The 26,442-nt window shown below is 31.7% G+C and overlaps 2 protein-coding genes across 2 annotated transcripts in view; one reads left to right on the top strand and one right to left on the bottom strand.

The window, feature by feature from the left end:
* The first annotated feature begins 392 nt into the window (after positions 1-392).
* Positions 393-3,916, top strand: LOC129232453 (MOG interacting and ectopic P-granules protein 1-like). The gene has a single exon (XM_054866597.1). It carries the CDS (start codon positions 393-395, stop codon positions 3,612-3,614), a length of 3,222 nt encoding a protein of 1,073 aa, XP_054722572.1. The 3' UTR covers positions 3,615-3,916.
* Positions 3,917-18,981: 15,065 nt separating this feature from the next.
* The window catches only part of LOC129232359 (charged multivesicular body protein 4c-like), a 30,053-nt gene continuing 22,592 nt past the window's right edge, over positions 18,982-26,442 (bottom strand). The window contains exons 5-6 of the mRNA XM_054866505.1: positions 26,111-26,185; positions 18,982-19,590 (exon numbers count right to left, since the gene is read on the bottom strand). Of these exons, the coding sequence (XP_054722480.1) occupies positions 26,118-26,185 (68 nt within the window). The 3' untranslated portion in view covers positions 18,982-19,590; positions 26,111-26,117. The remainder of the gene's footprint in view (positions 19,591-26,110; positions 26,186-26,442) is intronic.

The following is a 26,442-nucleotide window of genomic DNA, read 5'->3' on the forward strand; positions in this document are numbered from 1 at the left end:
TTGTTATCCAAAGATTATTTTTAACTTTTTAGTTCATTTTTCTACTAAAGCATGTTTTTTTCGTTTTTTAAATTGTATAATTTGATTACAAAAGTCTTCATTAGAACAAGATTTCTGCTGCAACAGACTTTGTTAAAATAGGGTTTAACTGTATTGACTGTAAAGGTTATTTTGTTTAAACATTTTGCATCATTTCTCTTGTGCTAAATCTGGTTTTATCTTTATTTTCAGGTGAACAAATTTATTTATTAGAAACATGAAGCACATGCATCATCAAAACCTTCTTATTATCAATACCTACCTGTGGTTCATAGTTCCAGAAAATATTCACAACACTCGCTTGTTTTGAAGCTCTGCATTTTTGCCTCAGTTAATACAATTTCCTTTGCAAGATGGATTCTGAAGTTAATGGTGAAGTGCTAGTTGAAACTCCACTTAAGGGAAAAGATGTTCTTGTTCCTTTTAATGATGCCAAGTCTCAACTCACCAGTGACGATACATTGTCTTCACGGCTCAAAGATTTGAACTCGGAAGCGATGCCATTAAAATCGAGCAATTCTGATTTGGTGTTAGATTCTGATCGGGCAAAACAGGAAAAGTTGTCGTCTGACCGGCTTTTGTCGAATTCGCTTGTTGAAAGTACTGGAAAATTAGATTCAGTCAGTAAAAATAGTGAGACCAATAAATTAACAGCTAATGAATCATCTATCACTGATAAGTTACAAAATTCTTCTTCAAAACATCAGTCAGATGATATATTGGAAAAGAATCATAATGCTTTACCTCTAGTGAAGAACAACTTAGGAAACGGTAGTGAACTTAGTCTCTCAAATAAAGAAAGCTCCGTTGATCTAAATTCTCAGGATAAGACAAGTCTTGCTGTATCTCCATCAAAAACTCAAGAAAGTGATAAGGATAAGAGCACAGAGCATGATGAGGTTAAAAGCACTCATCCAGACGATGTTGAAATGCTAGAAGATCATGTAGAATCTACGGTATGCAAAAATCCTAAGAAGCTATCTTTAAATGCAGATAAAGCTGAAAAATTGACTGAAGTATTGAAAGATTCCCGTAGTGTGAAAGAAGCCTCACATTTTACCTCAATATCATCCTTAGTAGGACATAAGTATGACCTCACTGCAAAAACATATACCTCATCAAATGAATCAAGTTCCGGAATTCAATCTCCACCATCAGATAGCGATCAAAACCACTCGACTGATACCGAAAAGAATGCATTATCTTCGGGGGATCAAAATTGTATCTCTAAAGTTTCTAAGTGTAAGGATTTGGAATCAGATTCGCAACGAGAGCCTGACCCACTTTCAAAATTAAATGAGCATTTGAATTCCATTGGCTTCCAAGATAAGCTGAGTCACTCCTTCGATCAAATCGAAAGGAGGGATTTTCCTAACATGTTAAATACAGAGATCTCTAAAAGTTGTTATAAAGAAAATAAAAATCCCAGTATGTCTTGTTTGCCGGCAAGACCACAGAACGAACCGTCGGATAGTTTGATTTTCACGGAGCTTTCTAATGAAGAGACTGGTTTTCCCGATGTCTTCACCGGTCATGTGACTATAGGGAAATATATCTCGGTCAAAGGGGATTTTACGCTCAGGAGTTCTGAAGCCCTGATCGAAAGTCCGTCTGTGATTGCACCTTACCTTTTGAAAGAGCCAGATTCTTTTCCTTCTAGAGAATCTAAGTACGAACAAAAAGAGTTTTTCCAGTCCACTGCCGGGCAGCTTCTGATCGGAATCGGAATCAGCAGAGTCAACGAATGGTTCCATAGAGATATGACTCGCATAAAAAAGTGGCAGATAAAAAAAGAGGGAAAGCTTCCAAACCTGGAAGAAGAATTGGCTTTGCACAGGGATTGTTACCTTGAGGCAAAGAAAGCAAATAGTGTGTATTCCTTCCCTCATAGGTCATGTGACAATTGCGGGTTTACAACGGAATCTGCCACCGTCATGGAAGGGCATCGTTTGGTTCCTCACGTTACAGCACGTAGAGAGTATGAGTGTAACTTCTGTAAAACAATAAACAGAGATCCCAAAGCAATGCTGGAGCACATGCTGAAAAGTCACGGTAAAGTCGGACGTATTCAGCCACCCGTTCTTTTTTTCGAATGTCCTTACTGCACGACATTTGAGAGCAATTCCAAAACGAAATTGAACATTCACCTGGCGAAGTGTTTCCGTTTTTTCGACGCCGCGACCAATCAAGCTCCTCCCAGGGATTTCGAGTTCCCTGCCCTCACCCCCAAGCCGATAACAGTGGCGGTCGTCAAGGCTTACGAGAAATCGTTGACTTCGATGCAGAGGGGGAGGGGTCGACCCAAGAAGACGGATTCTTTTACGGATTCACTTTCAATCGGTCAATTCACGCCCAATTTGACTCCGACGGCCATGTTGCCGAATCACATACCTCCTTACAGGCCAAATTCCGGCTCTCCCTTATCGGAGAGTCTGAGTTTACAGAACCAAATTATCCCTCCTATTCCAATGCCGAATATGAGCATTAGATCTCACACCAGTCCCATGAATTCACTTCCGCCCAGCATGCCACCCATGCACCTGGCATCACCCAGCACTCGATTCTTCCCAGTGAACTCGATGAACGCTATGATGCCGATGCTGGGAAATAGTCATTTAGTCACTTCGTCGTCACAGTTCCCGTTTTCTCCGAGTTTAGTCAACAGCGGGACGAAGAAAGTCCACGCTCCGACAGCCCCCCTCTTCAACAATCTGTTCGGAAGTGGCATCAGGCAGCAGAGCACTCCCAAAAGCATCCCAGAAGTCACCATCACCCCTCTTCCTAAATTGCAAGGCCCCTATCCCGTTCCTTCGGTGAAACCGAATTCTGCTCCGGGCATCTCGCCATCCTCCAACAACAGCATGGTCGTGTGTGAAATTTGTGACGGCTACATCAAAGACCTCGAACAGTTGCGCACACATATGCAGCTCATTCACAAAGTCAAGATTCATCCGAAAATGCTCGCCAGCAGGCCCCCTCTGAACTGCCAGAAATGCCAGTGGCGTTTTTTCACCGATCAGGGCCTAGAACGTCATCTGTTGGGTACGCATGGTCTGGTCACTTCCAACATGCAAGAGTTGGCGAACAAAGGCAAGGACGCTGGCTGCTGCACCATTTGTGGGCGTGTTTACGCCAGCAAATTAGTGACCCACATGAATCAGACCCACAAGGTGACTTTGAAGCCCGCTCATCTTTCGTACAAGTGTACCGTGTGTTCGGCCACCTTCAACCTGTATCGGCTGTTCGAGAACCACGTGTACCTGGTTCATAGTGGTGCCGCGAAAAGGGCAGCGGCAACGGCCGATGCCAATGCCGCCAAAAAACTCAAGTTGGATTCCTACGCAGAGAGCGAAACCGCGAATCACAAAGAGCGTAGGACATCTGGCGATTTGTGTCAGGAAAACGTTAGGAAATGTGTAGGGTGTGGTTGTGACGTTAGTCATGCACATAACAATGACAAATGTGAAAAGTGCCTAAAAACTGCTGAAAAGGTGCAAATGCAAGGCACTTTTAGTCAAGCATTTAGAGACGAGCTTAGAAAAAATGATAAACGTTGTGAAGAAGCTACCTGTTAGGTATTTAACTGTATCCTAAGCTCTCACTACTAAATTTTTTTGGGAGACCACTAATCTTTTTTTTTTTTTTTTAAATTCTGAGGTAAGAATTAAAAAATCCTTGGTTTGCAAAGTGCTGAAAAACCATTAAGTATGAAATGTCAATTTTATGGGTATGATCAAGGTTCCTATATACTATGTATAAAAATGCTATTCTGCTTATCCTCATAAAAAAGTTTATGCTGTCTTAATTTTTTCATGCAGCACAGTGCGTAATACTTTCTATGAAACTAATCTATGATGAAAAATTGCAATTACATTAAATATCTAAAAATTCTTACCTAATATAAAACTTCTAATGAAGCATAGAATACTTCAGAAAATGTGGATGCTCCTTCATATGGTGTTATTTTCATTTAGATTTGTTAAAATTATTTAAAAAGTAATGTCAAAAATAGATTGTTTTTGATTTTTTATGGGATTTTTAAATGTGTTGCAAGACTTTTTGTTAGTGGAAGATTTTAAAATAAAGGTGAAAAGTTATGCTTATGCATACAATAAATTATTATAATCTGGCAGCTCTTGCCTCCCTGATTTATCTAGTCTTCTATTAATGCCTGTTTATGTGTCATGAGAAAATTTAGGAATATTAATTTAGAATTTCTCATTGGAATTATAGTGTAGACCTCCATGTCCATATAATAGTTTTTAAGGTTATTTTTTAAATTAAAAATAAATAAATAAACTGCGATGATTAATCAAGTTGGAACAAATTATATCAATCTATAATAATTCTGGTCTGCCAAACATAATAATATAAAAATTTCATATTTTTTACACTGCACCGTTTTAAATAAATAAGTTTTATTAACTTGGGGGGACATTAAAATAAAGATTTACTCCATTGAAGCATAACAAAGTTCATTATTCTCAAAATTTATATTTGACTTATAAATTTGAATTGTAAATGATTGTAGTATATTGTATGGTTGCACTTTTTTTATTAATTGTAAAATCTGTCTTAACAATATTTCATTTTTTACAACTACCCGGTATTGGCCGAGTACCGAGTACTCGGTACGTCTCTAAAAAGATTTTAAAACATATATTATTCCAGATACTTATAAACATATTCTAGCACCCAATAGAAAGCCAACTAAAGTTGCCTATGAAATAGTGAATTTGGATAAACCAGTGATTCCCAATTTTTTTGATCCCATCTCCCTCTATAGAGACTGACCGACACCTATCGCCCTCTACCTTTCTGCCTTGAAAAAAACCATAAGTAGGTGCTCTATAGGCCATAGTAGGCCTAAACCATAAGTAGTGAACATTGCAATTGTTATTGAAAGTATAAATACCTAATTTTAATTTGAAATAAATCATTTAAAATAAAGCAATTTTATCCAATCACTTTTAAATTAAATAAGTTAATTAAAGTACCCTTTTTTTTTCCTTTTCTTTTACAAAATGAACTGATAGGCATTTGAAGGGGAATGCTTAACCAAAATCATTAACACACCTTTTAAACAAAAGTGCATATTTCATGAAATTATTTGAATCTGTAGGAATGAAATTCACTAACACTTAAAGGGGGAAACCAGTTTAGGAGGCAGAAATATTAGTGTTTTTTGTGAGTTTTTTCAACAGGGAAGGAATAATCAGAATTTGTTCAAACTCGAAGAGTATTTTATTCATATTTTGAAATGCACTTTTTAATTTTTTCAAGTCATTTCTGCCAGAAATAGAAAAGTTAGAAGCTGATGTTCATGGATGGTCGCCATCAGAGCTTGTTGCTGGTGTGCATTCCTGAAGTCACAATCTTTATCTGTAATCACTACAATTTTTATTTTATCGTTTAACATATTTCCTCAGAATATAAACCTAATTCTGGTTTTAAAAAAAAAACATTTCATGCTTTTGAGGTGCTTGATCATAAAAATCATATTCTTCTACCACTTTTTTTTCACCTTTTTGCATTTTTTTTTTTTAATAATATTATCCCAGTATTAGGTTCATATAGAGTAATTTGAATAAAGAATATTCATGCAAAATTTCAGAACAATTGGCCTATAACATTTTGCTTTAGAATGCACAACAGTTGATAAAAAGTCGTTTTGAGAGAAAAAAAAACACTATTGCAAAAAACTGCTGTGAACATTTTCCAATCATCAGTTTTTTAAGTGCTCATAGCATTGAAACTAAACAGAATTTTGAATTGAAATTTTGGCAACATATTCTTGAATAGTTCTACTAACATTTTATGATATTTAAAAAAAAAATGGATTTTTCGACCCGCCTAAACTGGTTTCCCCCCTTAACGTAAAAAGAAAAATTGAAAATTCACTAACTTGTTGAATGGTAAAATACTTCCTTGAGGTTCAGCTGAGGTGTGAAGAGGAAGCTGTTAAACTTCAATATGTTTCTTTTTGAACTTATGATTCTTTATCTGACCCATAGACAATAGAGATGAGTTCGGGCTCATTTTTGAGAGCCCGGGGCCCGCCCTAGCCCAAAAATGTGTAACCGAGCCTTTGTGATATTGTCTCGAAAAAAATTTCGAGCCCCAAATAGTCTTCATTAGCAGAAGTTTCTAAATTTTATCAAAATGCTCCACTTAACTGCATTACTCTATGACATTCTGCAATAGAAATTGCAAAAAAGCACTATAAATAAGTGTTAAATTTTTTTTTTTTTGGGGGGGGGGGTTAAATATTACAATTGAACTGATTTAAATGTTCCAATTATTTTCTCACAGTAGAAAAATGTTTATTTTCTGTGAATTTGTTTGGAGATTGACAATTGAATATCTTTGCTTGAGTCTGAGCCTGAAACCTATTTTCGGTTCTAGAGCCCGAGCCCGCTTTAGGCCTGGGCTTTGTTTGTCGGACTCGGGCTGAGCCCGTCTCATGTCTAACAGACAATCCATTTCATATAAGTTATTGATTTCAATATTTGTTGGCATCTATTACATTTTTTAGTCTGTTTAAAATATTTATCACCTCTCAAGAACTTATCGTCTTTCTAAAAAGCCAAATTGTCCCTTTGCGGGCTGTTGCCCCTAAGTTGAGAACCGCTGGGTTAAACTTTTCTCAACTTGTTCTAAAAAATTGTCGAGAAACAATCTTTTTTGTTTGTTTGTTTTTCCGGCAAGAGGTGGGGGGGATTGTAAAATGTCGAGCGTTGTGTTAAAATATATTCTCAGCAATTTGTAGTTCGGTCTAGCTGTTTCTTAAGAGTTAATGTCAGATATCTAAATTTTGACTTCACTTATTTACCAGTGGCATTTAACTAGTAAATAGCCTGACCTTACTGAAAGAAAGCCTTTACTAATGCAAACCAAAAGATCTCAATGTGTCCTAATGTAAAAGTATTTTATCAGATTTTTGCTCTCCCAACAAAATTGAGTTACCTTTTTAAAATGTATCAAATATTTTTCAATTTCAAATGAAAATTTTGTAGTTAGGCTGCAATTCTTAAATGGTGGAACACATTTTTCATCTGACCTGCATCTATCAGTCTACTTGTTGGTGTAAATATAATGGAATGAGCATTCCTATTCTATTAGTATATCAACTCAACTATGTACAGATGTGACATTAAGTTCATATATATAACTGATTATTTAATCAACTGTGTTATTGATCTAAGTCTCAATTGTTTTTTTTTTTTATGTAGATGAATAAATTTGTACCTCTTAAATTTGTCTTTGATAAATGCAGTAGAACGTCAAAAATCAAAACTAAATTCGTATTTTAGGAAATAACTGAGAAACTACTGTCTAAGAAAGTAGTATGTCATGGGATGAAATTAAGTGGTCATATACAGTTAAGCCCACTAAATGAAATAGCTAATTTTCCATAAAAAAATTATGCTAATAAGTGAGATAACAGTTAATTTTCCCAGTTATCCGCGAGTCAATTAACAATCAAGAATCTATATTTTCACAGTAAAAAGCATACCAATGGCTGTTTTTTTTTTTTTTTTTGTCAAAAAATTAAATTTAAACAGTCGTTTTACTTGTTTATTTTTTGTACTTTTTTGATCGTAAATACACTTGTTCTTTATTGATAAGTTCTGTTGTGCAAAAATACAAAACAGTTTTACTGTACTGTATATTTTTTCACTGTTAGAAGAAAGTATTATGCATCAATACAGCTAAGTCTTCGAGGAAGGACAATTTTTACCTTATTTGTCCCTCATTTGAACCTTTTTGCTGTTTATACGTGATTTTTATTATTCCCGGCATTTGTGCCACCCAATTCCGCGGATAATCGGGGGTTTACTGTACTCTATTAAACAGGATTAAAATAATAGACAACAACGATTTGGTGTTTTGAAAATTATTACATTAAGCAGAATATTCTTGAATTGCGATTCTAATATAAGCAGGTTTGACTGTAATATCTATGAACCAGTGGCACACACAGGATCCACTATTCTGGTAGCGTAACATACTCCAACACACATCCAAACCTGTCCTTTGATTTCATTGAATGTCAGAAATAAAAAACATTTAAAAAAAATTATTGAATAATTACTTAGCATTTGCAGATGAAACAAATTTATTAATAACAAATACTTAATTAAAGTACAAGAGAGCACAAGAATGAATGTACTAACTTTTCTCAGAAATAAAAATAAAAACAGCGAAACAAAGTCAGCATTATAGAACAATATATGTTCACGTATAGTGTGATTTTTCAGGGGAAGAAAGAGAAAAGAAATTTTATTTTTTCATTTATATCTTTGCTTTGGGGGGGGGGAGGAGGGGGATTATTTTATGTAATGCATACATAGGTTTGGATTTTTAATGTTCTACTGTATAAGCAAGTACATTTCAAATTCTTGGGAAAATGTTAATCAAAAATTTATTGTCTAAATCTAATTTATATCCATTGTAAATGAGAGGGGGAAATGATGTTAAATTCTTGCTAAACTTACTTATTATCTGTAAAGAAAATTGAAATGCAATAAAGGACCAATTAACAATATTGAATTATTGACATTATTTATTTAAATGTTACTAAAGAAATTTTGGCAACAATACATTTTTGAAAAGCATTTATAAGGCATGTTTAAATTATTTTAAGAATAATTTTCAAGAAATATTTCTTCCTATGATTCCTCAGATTAAAAATGTATCATAAAATGTTTTTTTGCCTAAATTGGTTTTTATGCACAAAAGGAGATAAACAAGACGTGATAGTTAAAAAGGAACTCTTCAATTTTGCTATTGTTGAAAAATACTCTGAAATGGCATATAACAATGTCTTAAATTTTTATTTATTTATTTTTCTTAATATTTATTAAGAAACACACTTGAATGAATTTTAAAATTAAAAAAAAAAGATTTTTACTGCTCACAATCGAAAGCTGGATGATTTTTTTTTTAAACCCTTAACAGGGGACGTGCAGTCTCATAGACCACTCAAAAGTTCAACCGATCACTCCTATTTCATTTTCAGTCTGATTGAATGGTTTTTCAATGGCTTTTTGTTTTGTGATCTTGAATAACCCCCTTGCTTATCAGTATCTTTAGGCAAATGCATCAGGTTTAAATTTCATTTCATTCTTTAAAAGCGGTCTGTGAGACCTCCCCTCCCCTTCAATGTTACTATTTTCGGCAGTAGTAGACATTAGGCTCTTAACGTTAGAGCCACGGATATAGGTTCATTTATCTTATCCGCGTTGTGCGGAAGAGATGCAAAATATTCTAGATGAGGTTGAGATTTGTTTGAAATGTTCACAAACGTTACGCAATGATGTTCTAGGGACAATGAAGGCTGAATTATTCCTCGAAATAAGACACAGCAATACTAATAGTTAAAGGGCTGTCAAAATTTTCCCGTAAAGTGATATAATCAATTTTCTGGTACTAAAGTATTTTATATGTATTAAAGAACCAAAATGAAATCATTAATAAATAATAGATTCATTTTTATTACGAGTAGTTATTTACTGCAGCATATGATCTTCTCGATAAATCTTAAAAGACTCTAGCAAAATTTCCTTGGGAGAGGTATATTTCGATTCAAAATTCAATAATATTTTTTCCCCGTACTTATAAAAGCTCAAAGAACAACTAAGGGAAATTACAGAAATTTATCTTAATTACATGATTTTAAAAAAATCGTTAATCGGGCGATCTGTGAGGCTTCACGTCCCCTGTTACGTCATACTTTTTCACCTCTCCTGTTACAAGTTAACAAAACAGACAAATAATTTTAATTTACTGTAGTAAAATTATATAACTCATTAATTTTGAGTCACTTACAGCTTATAAATATGTGTAGTGAATTCCCATGTCATAAGCAAGCTCTTTTTACAATTGGTTAGTTTGGAAATAAATATTTTTTCGTTTCAATTTCATGTTGAAGACATTTTCTTATGTTTTTATCAACCTTTTAGTGTCCAATACAAATCTTACATGGACATACAAAAGTGCTAAAATTTATAACGAATTAAATTACTGTTAGATATGTATGTATATCTATTGGGGGGGGGGAAGAGTTATCTTCGATATTTCTTTCCAGATTTCTGTTTAATTTGTTTCTAAGAAAAAAATACATATGAATGCTTTCCTACTCTAAGGGATGATTCGTGAGGTATTTTAAATACTATTGATTACTTGATTTTAGACTTACAATGTTTTGCCCCCCTTTCCCTCCACACACATACACCAAAATTAAAATCTTCATTTTATTCTTTTTTTTTTTTGAGAAGTACAGTACAACCTCGATATCTCGAATCTCTCGGGACGGGAAAAAATTTTGAGATATCGAGTCTTTGAGTTGTCAAGGTTTTTAAAAAATTACACCAGTAACTTTCACATTTACACACACGTACGCTATATGCATTTATATATGTACTATGGGACCACTTTGAATTACGATCAATAAAGTAGTCTTCAATATTTCACTAGATTTGAAATTTTCTAATTGTCGAAAATGCACAGGATGAGATTTTGAAATGAACAATAATTTCAACTTGTTTTTTTCACCTAAAAATTTAAAAAATATAATTTTATCTTTAACCAGTAACCTCACATTCAAAAAGTTCTCAGCAGCCATTTTTTATGAGTTAAAAAAGCTGAATGATGAAAGTGCGGAACACATTTTCCTGTTTGCTTTTGAACACTTTTCCTCAAAAAGGACAACATGTTCGAGAGAAATGCACAAAAATTCTAAACTCTGGGGAAAACACAGCACCCCTCTTACCAACACTCCCCTATTATCTTGCCACAATCCCCTATTGACAAAATTTCCAAGAAAAGGGATGAAAAACGTTAAGCAATTGTCTCTGGTTTTACTACAAAAATTGCCAAAGCAAAACGACAATTGAAACTTGCTTCTGTGCAAAACTTTCGACATGCCAAGGGTTTCGAAAAAATAAATTTCCAGATAACTATGGAAAATACATAGGGGTTTTTTATAGAAAATGCTGGGGAAAATTTCGAGACATCAAGGGTTTCGAGATAAGGAGGTTCAAGATATCAAGGTTTGACTGAATCTCTAACAAGGTTGTCTTTTTTAAATAACTATGTTTTCACTGCAAAAATTGCTAAAAACATTTCAGAGGTTTTTAATTAATAACTTCGTTAATTAACGTCATCCAAAGATGCAACTTAGCTAAGAACACTATTAACTCTCCTTTCGAATTTTTTTTTTTTTTTTTCAAAATCAGCCCATCTGTTTAGGCGTTAGAGTGCCACAGACAGATACACAGACACGTCAAACTTATAACCCCCTTCCTTTGTGTGTCGGAATTTAAAAATGAATATACAAAATGCTAATGTACTTGATTTATCATATAAAAGTTGGGATTTTTTGAAAAGATAGTTTTAAATAATGTAAAAAAACAATCGCTTCAAAAAAAATATATATATTACAGTTAACTTGCTATAACTCGAAGCCTTAGAACTGAAATTTCACTTTATCTGGAAGTTTTCATTGCATCCCAAACTCTTTTATTGCATCCAAAAAATCAAGACTGTGGGAAATTCCCAAATCTGGTAGGTTTATGCAGATCCATTGAAACTTCTAAGTTATCGAGAGTTGACTGCATATTAATTTTCCGGTTACATCCTTTGTTCCTAAAAATTATCCATTAAAATGAGGTTTCTACGATTTTCTGCTTCTTATTTGTCTTAAAAACTTAATTTCACAATTTACAGGTTTGTCTCACTTTTTCATTTTTTTTTTTTTTTTTTGCCAGTGTATAAGATGCTCAAGCAGTTCTCAAAATAGTTGACCCTTTTTCTTGAAACCACTGCCCCGATAGACTATCTGTTATTCAACTGGTGAATTGAAAAAAAATGCCAGTCAAGAATGCAAGACTATCAGGGGTGCCCATCTCCCCCCCCCTCCCCTTTTTATTTTCAGCTCTCTTTTTTTTACTTTATTTTTTTACATATTTTTTAAATACTTTTTATTTATTTTTAGTTATTGTTATTATTGATATTTTATTGGAAAAGTTCTGTGTTACGCCAATGACATACACACACACACAAACTAATAAAGGAAATGAAATATAAACAGAATAAACTGAAATAAAATAATTTAAATTACAAATAAATCAATAAATAAGCTCAAATAAATAAATAAAACAATTAAAAAATCCCTTCCCCCTTCCTGGAGACTGTTTCCTTATAAAAGTAAGAAATAATGCATAAGTTCTTAGAGGAAAAATATAACTGTGATAATAATTTTTTTCCTTTCTCTTGGTGATTGCAGATGTGCAAATTTTGCTTCAAACTGTTTATTATGAAAGGTGTGTATTTGCATTAGAGTTGCTCGGGTTTTCAACTTTTATTTCTGCTTAGGTATTTCACTGTGTATTGCAAAAGCTTTCCATTTGCTGAGATGTACTTAATGTAATTCTTCAAAATCACTAAATTAATTCTGTTTGTCAACTGTAATGTCTGATTTTTGTTGTTTATTTCATTTGTATATCTTGATTTTATACAATAAGACGATTGATGAAACTATACATTGCTGTTCATGTGGTTCTTAAAAACTCATAAGTGCTTAGCAGTCATTATTTCATTTTAAAACTACACAAAAATCCTCATCTTACGCTTCTAGAAAATTTTATTTCAAGCTTATGTAAAAGTCTTAGTTGACTTTGAATAAAATTTAAACAAAAAAATGTTTTTACTCACTGTAGAATGAAGTTATGAAATCATTATAGATTTCAATTGCATTATTATTATTAAGTGTTGATTAGGAAGCAACGAAGAATGGGTATCCTTTAGAAGGAGCATTGTTTTTGTTTTATTAAATGTTCCCATAACTGGGTTGTTTCTGAAACTTTAAAAGCATTTTTTTTCTGAAAGAACATGCTTAAAAACATAGGATTTCACAATTTTTTAAATAATTTGACTGAGTTCAATATTTTTAAACTATTGTTTTAATCAGTGTGCAAGTTGAAATTCATTTTTTACCCTTCTGCACATGATATCACAAGTGATGAAATGCCATTCACTGATGCTATTAGCGCACAGCGCAAATTATCATGTTCTGGCAACGCTTGGCAGCCTAGCGTAAACATTTAGCACGCCAAGTACATCACTTGTGACGTCATCAAGACCACGTCTTATTTCCAAAATCGCATATTTCAAAAAATAATAACTGTTGGGAAAAAAAAGTTTTTTCTGGCTCCATGTTTTTTTTTGCTTATTCTATCAATATCGGTGACTAAAAGTAGTTCTTTTGACTAAAGGAAACAACCACCTTCGTACATTTCCTTGTTTTTGAGTGCTAATTTTCTGAAGCCACGGTGTAATTGAAAATAGATCTCTGTTCTTTCTACAAGTGCTCAAACCTGAATTGCCATTATTTTTCTCTGATACCAATTTGATCCCCCCCCCCTTCTCCAAAAAAATGCAACAACTGCATGCCCACACCCTTACCATCATGTTATGACTCCTAAGGATGCAAGATCAGTGAACGTTATGATAACTTTTTCTACATCAGTTATGAATTCTCCTCCTCCAAATGTCACGTAAAGGACATTTTAAGTAAGTTAACGTACTTGGAGCAATTTCATTGAAAAGTCTTGAAAGTCCCTTCCCCTACATTCCTTCTCGAATCTATGAAATCTCAATATTAAAATTAAGTTAGAAGATAATTTTTGGGTGGAGGAGAAATAATATCTGTGGTTGCAATTGTTTTCACCTCCGACAATAACTGCTTGGCTCCCGTAAACTGAAAGTCGATTTCGTACAGCTTTTGATTTTTGTTGTTGATACTTGTTGGATCTAAAAACAGAAATTTAGGCACGGAAACATTCTTTAGTAATAATGTTTTGAACTTCCTATTAAAGTGAATGTTCAAAGTATGTAAATTTTGATGAAAATTTTTACTTATTTTTGGCAGGGTTTGTGATTTTTTTGATTTAAATTAGATATTTTTAATTTAAATCAGGTTTTTTTTTCAATGTTCAAAAATTTGTAGACATTTACTTTACATGTATAAACATAATATATTTCATACAATAGATGAATCCACTCAACTTACAAAAAAAAAAAAAAGTTCTCAAACTATTTAATAAATAAGATAAATAAATACTTTTGTGCAGAACAGTAAAGTAAGAAATAACAACGTCAGAAAAGCACAAATTCGACGATTACTGCAGACAGGTGTTTTGGCCTTACACGGAACGCCTTTTTCAATGCAAAAAGTAATGAGCTTCGGGATGAAAAGACATCCGACAAAAGCCAAGAGCAGATAAGCATGCAGCTTAAAAGACAAAAATAGCGGATTAGCCAAATACCAATGTCTGGCTCCCATATCTTTAACACTGTCCTTTCCCCACTCATTTTTTTTCCATTCGTTTTTATCTATCTGGCTTTGTTTATTTTAAATTTTTTTGTCATGGTTGACATCCCCCCCCCCATTTTCTTCTATTTATCTTTATTTTTCCTTCTCCGAAAATTTTGTTTTTGTTTATTTCATTCCTTGGTGTTTTTTCTTCCATTCAGCTTTTCCTTTATTACTTTTCACGGTTATTGACATTTTCTTTTTGTTTAAGCTTTGGCTCGATCTTTGTCCAATTGACCTTCATATGCATATTTAAATCCAATTTCAACAGATTAAGGTCAACATGCATTAAAAGTGTGTTTCAAGATTACTAGCAACATCTTTTTCGGTAAAAAAGATGAAAACTTTTAGATGGCATGCTTTTATATAATAAAACATGTGAATTAAATTGAATTTATATGTGTGCATTATAAATGTTAATGTTTTCTTTCATGCGCTATTTCTTGACATAACTGTGTTACGCACCATCATTTAAACTTGCATTATTTCTAGAAAAAAAATTGCATAGATATCCATTAGAATAAATAAATGGATAATTAAGATGCAATTAATATCGATTATCAGTAGCGATGTATGGAGATTTTTATTGCTTTATTTTTAACTTGGATATTGGAAATAAAACCTATTGAAATAGATGTAATAATTCCTCCAGTAAGGAAAAACGCAGGAATAGAGATAATTATTTTTAGCATATGAAAAGCAGAAAGTATTTTCAGTTGCTAAATTTATTTAAGAGACTAGCCTTTCTGCATCCTTTTCTCTTTCCCAATAATCATACACAATTTATTAACATTAAATGAATGGTTTTTAAAGACAAAGTTTCTCGAAGTTGGATAATTAAAATTACATATTAAATAATAATAAAATTGGATAATTAAAAATATTTTGAATTTAAGGAAATTGTCGTTTTCACTAGATTTTTAGGCATATGAGCATACTATAATATTGGGGTAAGATATTCAATTAGTTCATTTTGATACATGTGGCGCTAAAATAATCTTAACTGCATAATGGGGTGTTTCCAAAATTTTTAAATGTATTTTTTTCCGAAAGAGCATGCTTAAAAACATAGGATCTGACTGTTTTTTAAATAATTTGTTTAAGTTTAATATTTTTAAAGATTACTTAAATCAGTGCTCTTTCATTGTTTAAGCTTCTGCCGATGACATCACAGGTGATGAAATGCCATTTCGTGTTGCCATTCATAGAGCAAAATATTTAATTCATCTCTTTATTCACACATATTGACAACGATAGGGTTGATGGCAAGCGCAGAGCACAATTTTAATTTAATTCGTTTCTTGATTATCATAACTTGGAAACAAGGTGGGAAGATGCGCCAAAGAGCATCATTTGTGACGTCATCAAGACCACGCCTTGTTTGAAAAATCGTACATTTTAAAAAATGAATTAAAAAATAACTGTTGGGAAAATTAAAGTGTTTCCTGGGTCAATGTTATTTTTTTCGCTTATTCTATCAATTTCACCAACTAAAAGTATTACTTTTGACTGAAGGAAACAACCCCATTGGGAATATTTTGAAATTATTTTGAAGAATACAAGTTGTAGTGGATTTTTTCTCTTAACTTATCTTTTAACAAACTCTTCACAATTCATTACTGATGTCCTTTTTTAACTATATTTAATTATTATCAAGAAAAAGTCATGTAATTGGAACCAAGTATTCTCAAGATTTGATATCCTGTTAAATACTTTTGAGCACATTTTGTAAAAATTGAATCATAAATACAGTCGGACCCCAATTTTACGAATTCAATGGGACTGAAACTTTTATATGTTAAATTGGGGTCATTCGTAATATCCAGGTGTGAAAAAAAGTTTAAAAAACTACATTTACCTTATCTAAAACCCCTTATAAGCAACTGCGCAAAAATATCCATGGTTAGAAAGTGTACACTTTTTATTCAGCGTTCCATGACTTTTACACCAGAAATGAGTTCAGGCTCATTTTTGGAAGCTCGAGCCCAAAAATTTGAAAACTAAGCCCGCCCGAGCCCAGGGATATTGTCTCGTGTCAAAATTCGAGCCCGAGTCAAAAACTCTCAAAACCAAACCCACTAGAGTCAGACATGGTTCTGCTGTAGTTTCATTTTAAGTCAACCAAAAATGGGTTCTTATATTTCAACAGCAATTGGTTCAAAACATTTTTTATAAATCTGTCTATTAATAAAGATCATTTTATTAAAACTTTTCTCAAAATGCTCTATTTCAGATGAATTAGTATATTATTTATTGTAATAGTAATCACAAACAAACATGTTATAAATAACTGTTAACTAATTTTTTGTCTTATTTTTTTTAAATTTTCATGTGAGGCAAATATTAATTTAAAAATCCTTTTTTTTTTGAAAAAACTAATAGTATACATTTATTGCCCAAAAAAGAAATTTTAAAATTAAAATTGAATACTTCATCCCATTGGGTTTAAGTTTCATGCATTTTTACACTAAAGCAAAGTAAAATTTAAAAAAAGAATCCATTTTCAATAGAAAAAGTATATTTGTATGGAAATTGAAGATTAAAATCTTATCATGAGCCTGAGCCTGAAACCTATTTTAAGTTCTAGAGCTCGGGCTTAGCCCGTCTCATCTCTATTTTACACACAATGTGAAATTTTAAACTACTGAGTAATAGATGTTTGACAAATTCCTTGATATTTGACTCAAAATAGTTATCTTTCGACTTTAAGGAGATTAAAAAAAATACTGTCATTTGCAGCCTGCTGCATGAGAAATGTTTTAAGTTTTCAGGCCATGTAAAGCATTTGAAAAAGTAACAGTTTTAATGGGAGTTTCATTATAGCTTTCTGTATCAGAATCAATATTCGTTGGTTTCCCTCTCGCCCGTCAAAAATGGCCGATTCCAAGAAAAGTCATTTTCTACTTCCGACAATATGGATATAACATTTGGGAAACAATTTAATCTATCCTAACTCAAATTAACAAAACAATTTTTTTTTCAGCTATAAAACTAATTTGTTAATTCCGGGTTTATTATTCGGTAAATAGGGGTTTTGGCCTTCATTTTTCTCGAGGAAAAAGAAATTCGTTAAATCGGGGTCCAACTGTATATATTTTGAATTATATTATCATGTGTGTTTTCACTATTTCTTGATCTGTATTTCACAGTTGGACAAAATATTTAAGAAAAAAGAAATTGAAAAATCGGGAGGCGAATCTACTAAAATAAATTGCAGAATGGGTTTTCTTTCATGGAACAAATGGCTACTTTTGGGTCAAACTAAAGTCGAATTGCTTGTAAGAAGAAACAGGGTTTTTTAAGGCTGTGCAAACACCAAAATAGGTGTCACACACTTGTCAAAAATTTGACTTTTCTTTTTAAAACCACTCAGTCACAAAATCTCAGGATCATCACATATTTTATTTAGACCAAGATTTTCATCCTATATCGGGAATAAAATGCTTTAGAGATGAATGTAAATAAATTGGGTATAAGTTAGCTTACTTCTTTCACTGCATTCTATATTCAGAATTGATTTTTTTCAGAAAACTACTGGACTATCTCGAATTGAATTATTTTTTCCCATCCTGAACAAGTGTTGCATCAAATTCTAATACCGAAACGGCAAAATCAACTTTAAATCTTGCACTTGATCAGAAACTAGATGAGTATTTTCTTTTCTATTAAGTCGAACCTCCATTTATCGAAGTAGCAAATTGCCGGAAAAAAATTTGATAGAAATTTTGATACATAGAAATGATCAAAATTTATCATAAAAATCTCCAAAAACATTAAAATTAAAGCTAAATTTACCAACTGTAATGCTGTGTTTCATGTTTTTGAGTGAGTTGTCTGTAAGTTTCAATACTTTTATCACAACTTTCTGATTTTTCATAATAGTTGGAACTCTGCTAGCGGAAATACTAAATTTACTGGACATGACAATTTTGCGCCTTCATATATCTTCATTCTTCTACAATTCAAGTTGATCCGTAATATTAGGGGATTTTCGTTTTGACAATGTAATAGGGAGAAAAGTAAAAAATCAATCTACTTAAGTTGACTGATTTCCATTGAAGCTAAAAAGACTAGGAATGACAAAAGGGATAACTTAAAACTAATTTTACAGTATTACTGGTTACAACTAAGACTTGAAATAAACTTGAGGGACTCCAGAACGTTACAACGACCTATCTACACACCCCTCAACCCTAGATTCCTTATGAGTTTCGTAGCAACTTTTAATGAACATAATTTTCTCCCCCAACCTTCATTTTTCTTAACACAGTCTCAAGTAGAAAAAAATATCTACGAACATCTCGAAATTTTTCTATACATAGTTTTTTCGATGTATAGAAACAATTATTCTTATGTAATGGACATGGAAATTTACTGGGACTTTGATATATAGAAAATTTCGATATGTGGAAGTTTGATATATGGATGTTCGTCTGCATATATTTAGCAACTACAATTTGCATTCTTAGATTTCTTCAAACTTTTACAAAATATTCGAGTATGATTTTGAATTTAATACAAGAACTTACATAAGCATAGAAATATATATTTTATTTAATGCTTTACATACAATTTTGAACTTAAAAACAATTTGTATCCTCGGACAAAAAAATCAAGTTAACAAAAAAATAACTCTATTATACATCAAAACAAAAGTTCAATATCACAAAATGTCATTTGTACAATATAAAGAATTGATTTCAAACTGTTTCATGTTTACATAATATAAATGACATTTTGTTATAAAATCACTAACAAAATCAATTTTTATACGTTAAGTTTTTCATTGCCTTATTTTTTTTTCTCCAAAATACTTCAATATAACTTACATAGCATTTACTTAAGCTTTGAGAAAATAAGATTTCGTGATTGTTAATTCCATCAGAAAGTTATTTAGCAAGAGAATGCCAGATACATACAATTTCTACTTTGTGAATTCCCTAAAACAAGTACATAACAATCAATTTACAGGGCAGATTGACAGCATAAAAAGGCTATTTAATTTTCGAAATATACATGATTTCATCCCTTGCGAGGTGATTAACTGGAAGGCAACAGCTACAGCAATTCAAAAGTACCCAGTCCTTAGTTGAAAGAATATGCACTAGTTGCTCTTGCCTCCACAGGGAAAAGTATAAAACAGATTCAGCTAATCTTGGAAACCTTTTTAGCATCTGAAATAAAGCAGAATTAATGTTAAATTTTACAGCATTAAATACATATATACACAGTCAAACCTACATATACCGAATTTCCAAATATTGAAATTTTTTATCTATCGAAATCCCAGCAAATTTCCATGTCCATTACATTGAAAAATTGTTTCTATATATCGAAAAAAAAACTCTATACATCGGAAATTTTTTTCGAGACATTCGTAGATTTTTTTTTCCACTTTAGACTGTTTGTCTCATGAAAAATGAAGGTTAGGGGAGACAATTATGTTTACTAAAGGTTGCTACGAAACTTACAAAGAATCTGGGATTGAGGAGCCTGTAAACAGGGTCGTTGCTCCGTTCTGGAGATCTTAAATTCCTTAAAGTTAATTTAGTTCTTAGTTGCAACCAGTAATACAGTAAATTCAGTTTCAAGTTATCCTTATTGTCCGTTGATGATCATTCCTAGTCTCTTTAGCTTCAGTGAAAAGCATTCACTGAAGCTAAAAGTAGATTGATTTTTTACTTTTCTCTCGATCACATTGTCAAAATGAAAATCCCCTAATGTTGCGGATCAAGTTGAATTGCCAAAGAATGAAGATGCATGGATGCCCAAAAATGTCATTTCTGGTAAATTTAGTATGCCCGCAAGTAGTGTGCTTGCTATTATGAGAAATCAGAATGATATAATAAAAATACTGAAACTTACAGAATTCTTACTCAAAAACATGAAAGGGCATTGCAGTTGGTTTTTTAGAAACTATGCAGTGCTCAGTAAAAAGTTAAATGTTTCACATTTATTTTTAATTATTAACTTTCACTTAACCCGATGCTCGTATAAATAAGAAATTGGGTTTCACACAAAAATCAGCCTTACTTTTAACGTTTTGGGAGAATTTATGATAAACTAAGATTGTTTCTATGCATCGAATTTTCCCCCGGCAATTTACTACTTTGATATATGGAGGTCCCACTGTATGTTCATTATTAGTGCAGAGGTCTTCAAACTTTCTCAGTTCAAGCTTCAGAAAAACATGATTCACTCCGACAACAGAGGTGATACAACTAAAAAATCTGAATTTATTTCACACTAATTATTTATTGATTCAAAATCTAATTTTTTGTCTTTTTCCAAAAAAATTACATGAAGTTAGTTAACATAACTGGTGCATGATGGTGTATAAGACGATTGTAAAAGAACTTAAAAATTTTATAATTTGGAAGAACTTTTTAAACTGACATCATTGACTTAGACTGTCGTGTTTCCCTCAGACCAAAAAAGGTGCAGGGGTGTTTCCAGATAAAAGGGCACTTTAGTTCAATTAAAAAAGGCACTTTTTGATAGAAATTTTGAAATAGAAAAAGTACTTTGCATACAAAATCCAAGCATTTTTTGATAGCATTTATTTTGTAAATAATAATAAAAAAAAAAGCATTTTACTGCTTAGTTGAAAAAATTTGCTGGGAACATTAAAAAATTTAGATTTATATTCTAATTAACTAGAAGAAGAAGGTAAAAACGAGGGTCTTACGTTTTAAGGGGAGATTTAAGTGAACTTTTACCTTCAAGGGGTAAAACTGTTTGGAGGGACAAAAATACTGATTTTACTGACTAAAATTTATAAAATACTGCCAAATACTAACTAAAATTTAAAATATTAATAAAATTTGGCATAACAAAAAAGAGTATTATACTTAGTGAAATAGATGTTAGCTTTTTTTGTAATATGCAGCAACATAATTTAAAGCTTATTTGGTACAAATTTTGTCTGAAAGGTTAGAGTTTAATTCATATATTTACTGAATAATGAATAAAACTTTTGTGAAATTAGGAAAATAGATAAAAAGATCTTGCAACTGATCAAAATATTATTAAATGATTAAGAGCAGTGTTTCATTCACAATATTTTTCTTTGAAAACTCACTGGAAAACACAACTTTAAGAAAAATTCTGATATCAAGAAATATAAAGTGAAAAAAATCTTTAAATTGTACATTTAACCCTGTTAGCTTTTAGTTTAAAATTAATTTTAGTAAAAACCAGAACACTTACAGAAGATTGTCTTAATTACTAACTAATCAGCAAATATTTTTGAATGTAGAGAAACTTAAGTTCACTTTACTGCAAGAAGTTTTGATGAATGTTAAAGACAGTAAATAAAGATAACAATTTAAACCTAACACATTTTTTCTCAATTCGAAATTCCTAGCACAAATTTAATTTGTCATGTAAACCTTATTGTTCTGATAATATCATCATCTTACTAACACTTTGGACAAAAACAGGAACGTTTTTATTAGAGTATATTTTTTTCGATGATGACAAAATGCAGAGCATTATAACAATGTAAAGCATAACTAAACAGTTTATTTCAAAAACACGTCAAGTGACAAACTCTAAAAATTTGAAAAAGCATTTTTACCTTTTCATTAAAATTTTCTATAACGATTACAATGTTTTAAACTAAAAGGGATACATATTAAGGTACAGGCATCGATCATATAACATGGTACTTCTACAACACAGTTTCAATATTACATGGTACCAAAAATTTGACATTATTATAACACGGTTTCGATATTACACGGTATGAAACTTGAATTCATAACTACACGGTAATAAGTTTTTACTTTGTTTTTATGACACTTTTACGAAGCATTGTATGTCAAGGGCTCAAAAGTTTGGTTTCCTCGCATAACACCAGTTTTTAACTTTTAAATACATACATACTTGATTTTTCTCATCAGTGTTCGAAAGGCAAAAAGGTGAATATTATTTTGTTTCACATGCATTGTAAGAAAATTAAATTAGGATTAAACGTAAGCTAAATTTAGCAAACGATAAATAAAAAATGTAGTTGAAATAAAATGAATAATTCTATTTATTTTATTTTGAATTTTGTTTTGTTGCTGTTGCTCAGACAAACTTTATTGCTACAGAAAAGCTCAGATTTCTTTTCTTATGGAATGTGTTTCGTTCTTAGTACAGAAAGAAAAGCGGATGAAATTTTTTCTTCTTTCATAACAGCTTTAAGGTATGTAAAATAATTAAGTTTTATCTTTTATATATTTTTAAATCAGTGGGTCTCAGTTTTCATTTGTATGTTCTATTGAGCCGAAATTTCAGTTATTATAAAATTTGCACCTTATGAATTGGTTTCGATATGACACGGTACATATTCCGTGATTTACATTATTTCAAGGTCTCGTATGACACGGTTTCAATATAACACAGTACACAGTGACATGATTTATGGCATGTACATGATTAATTAGGTTAAAAAATGAGTTAAAAAAACATTTATAAAAAAAGTCTCGTATACCACGGTTTCGATACTACACGGAATGAATTATCCATGTTACATGAGGGATGCCTGTATATTTCTTTCCAAAAACAATGTTGTAATCATTATTGAATAATTTAATATGTTGATATAGATGTTTTCCTAATATTACAAATTTTGTTGCTTGACTGGTTTTTGAAATAAACAATTCAATGTATAAATTTAAAGATAAAACATCCAGGCAATGTTCTTATGCAGTGAAAACTGATCATATAGTCTAGTAAAAGTGCAAATAAATTGGAAAATACAGTCAGACCTCGATATATGGTCACCCGCTTAGAAGGTCACCCCGCATATAAAGTCACTTTTCTAAAGTCCTGGCTCGCTGAATAGAAATTCTGTATTATCGGATATATGGTCAGGTCATAAAACATTAATCGCTTATAAGGTCACTTTTGTCTGATTTCCTTAAATGATTTCATTGCCTAATAGATTCACTCTCAAGAATTTTCGATCGATATACGATCCTTAAAAAGTGAAAAGATGTTTTTCCCATTGACGTAGTAATTAACAGTAGAAAGTGAGTGTTATGACAGTGATACTAAAATATGAAGCAGTAACGTCGGCACTAAGTATGTACATATCGCAATTTTTTACCAGTCATTAGAAGCCGAAGAAAATTTTCAGAAAATACTTAGAAACCATTGTGTTTAAACTAAAGAAAAAACGCATCAGTCCTGTATTAATGTAATTTTAAGTAAGGTAAGTTGCACATCAGTTCTTTGCTTGGGCATATTTGAATGCAGTTTTATTCTAAATGGAAGTTTTAAAAAGGCATTTCGAAGTTTCTTATTAATTCCAAAAGTGGTTCAAATCCATTGAACTGTTATAATTAAATTAACTGATGTGTTCGGACGTAATAAATTTTGAAAAGAATTAATGTATACATCCTTATTTATCAATAAATATATGTATATGAATCGGTTATAAGGTCACCCCGCTTATAATGTCAGTTTTGTGAAGTCCCGTGGAATGACCTTATATTGAGGTCCGACTGTACTAGTTTATATACACAAAGTTTAGTATATAATGTGTTCTTGTGTGCATTTATCATACACACAACACATTTTAAAATATTGTGGATGTGAGCAATGGGACTGTAGCAAGGAACTGTAGTACCTTAAAAAAACAGTAATTGTTTATGATATTTGGGCTTTACTTCTGTTAAGAATGTAAAGCAATTTATTTCAGATAACAATCACTCCTGGTAAAATTTCACTGTTTACAGGTCAATTCAAAACAAATCTATTAATTATTACAATTTTCTAAACTATTGAGAAAAACTTTCAACGTGTAAGGAGGTGACACCAATGGCCAATGACGCCATTAAATCTTAGTGAACAAGGAGGATTATGTAAATGAGCATTTCAGGAACTCGTGTTAAGATGTTTGAAAATGTAAAATAATCTTTTACACAATATTTCTGTACTTAACCCGAGATTGCTCACGCAGGGAATCTCATACTTGAGGAGGTTCTTTAGTATTTTCAAGTTTTTTTTCCCCTTCAAAAAGGTTGAAAATGCAAATAAGATAAAAGAGTATAATTATAAAATACTTTCTTAAAAGACTTGCATTCAATTTCTACATTTTTTTGCAAATGCATGTCATATGGTCCATGGAAATATTTTTGTCATTTTTCACACACAAATTTGATTTTTGTCTTTTATTTTGGGGTTTTCAGTACAGCTTTTGTACGTTGACTTTGCTTTTTTAGCAGGGGATGCAATGTCTTCACTAGATCCTAGTTTTAATTTTAAGTCTCTTGAAAGCATTGCGTATGCTTCAGTTCAGAACTGTAGCAGAAATACTCGCACAGGGTATGATACACCCGTAGAAGTCAATTCCAAAGAAACTAATTTTAGAATGTCCCCACCGTTTCTACCCCTTCAAGGTTATGCCCTATGGGTCAGCTACTCAAGGAATCGTCCACTTCCAAAAAAAAAAAAGGTGGGGATAAATTTGATTGAAAGTGAAGAGGTGGGTATGTCATACCCTGCGCGAGCAATCTCGGGTTAATAATATCACTAGTAAAATGTCTTCACCAAAATGTCCGAGTTTTTAACAAAAACTCCACTCTATCCATACTAAATCAGGCTATCCAAGTGTTAATTCTTCCCAACCCCTAAATACCGACTAATTCATCCTAATTTCCCTCCATTAATTCTAGAATACCATATAGAACAAGAACAAGCTTGTGGAGAATACAATTTTTGAAATTTTTATTTTTGAACCACCCTAATGGTCAGGGACTACATTTATTTGCATGCTACTTTTCAATCTCAGGGTATTTGATTTAATGGGGGACAAAATAAAATAAACTCTTTGGTTATGCCATTTTGTCTAAGAACAGCCAAGTTTGTTATTACCTAATAATCTACTTAAGGGGTACCTCAAAAATGATGAAACGATCAAAAAAAATTTTATTGCCTATTTCAAAACTAAAAACTATTCTGAACACAGGGGAAAAGTTTCAATGCTTTAGTTCAAATGTTTAAAAAGTTATGAGTGGTTTTAGGCCATGCTCGCTATGTGTTCTTATGCAAACAAAAAACTTTAAATTGCTTTTTCTCGATGATGGTCTCTTTGTGTTTTCATGTCATTAGAATCCCTAAGGATTTTTTTCTCTTAAAGATACAGCTTTAAAGTAATACTTTTTGCAATTGGGATAACCTATTTGACAAAACTGTGCATTGGATTAGCATTTTATAAATTACTCAAATGTTTAGAGCATGTTAAATCTTTAAAAACCAAATTTAAAAAAAAAAACTTTGATTTTTTACGTAATTAATCACAGAAAATTTTCTAATAAACTCATAAACAAATGAATGCACAGATTTTTAGAGATGATTATAGTGATCGTTTAGCAGAAACCTTTTTTTAAATTAGTGCAAAAATAAAAAAAGCCTTAGGGATTTTAAAAAATTGAAATTTTTCTCAATTTTTCGAATTGTTAAAAAAAGTAGGCAATATTTTTTCAATTTTGAAAATAAATTATTGATTACAAAACAAGTATGCATGTTATGGTTTCAAAAAAATATCAAATTTACTTAACTTAAAAAAAAAAAATGTTTGAAAGGTACTGTGAACCCTTAAACTCCTAATATGTAAATGCATAAAGTATATGTATTTTTACAACCAACTTTATTTGGAATATCAGTCACAAATAAAAATATAATTTGAAAAAGTATATTTACAAAAGAATTATGATGCCCACGAAGCCAATTCCTTCAAGTCTTCGTCATCTTCCTCGGCAGCGGCTGCAACTTTCGCTGAAAATAATTTTAAATCAAAATAAATACTCACTCAAAGGTTAATTAAAATTTTGGAAGCAATTTATGGAAAAAAATCATGAAATAATAAATCTAGAAACGTTCTTCAATAGTTATAACAGGAGTTTCTTCTTTGCCACATAATAGGAATAAATTTAATATGCATGTAGTAATGCCACTCGAAGCTAAAGAGTTGGCGGTTTTCCCTTGTTGCCAAAACAAGGAATCTAAAAGTTAACCGAGTGTGCATGTGAATA

Source organism: Uloborus diversus, unplaced genomic scaffold (assembly GCF_026930045.1).
Source record: "Uloborus diversus isolate 005 unplaced genomic scaffold, Udiv.v.3.1 scaffold_12, whole genome shotgun sequence".
Taxonomy (NCBI): domain Eukaryota; kingdom Metazoa; phylum Arthropoda; class Arachnida; order Araneae; family Uloboridae; genus Uloborus; species Uloborus diversus.

What these genes read in the sequence shown, in the direction of transcription:
- LOC129232453 (XM_054866597.1), top strand. Translation starts at nt 393, where the DNA reads ATGGATTCTGAAGTTAATGGTGAAGTGCTAGTTGAAACTCCACTTAAG.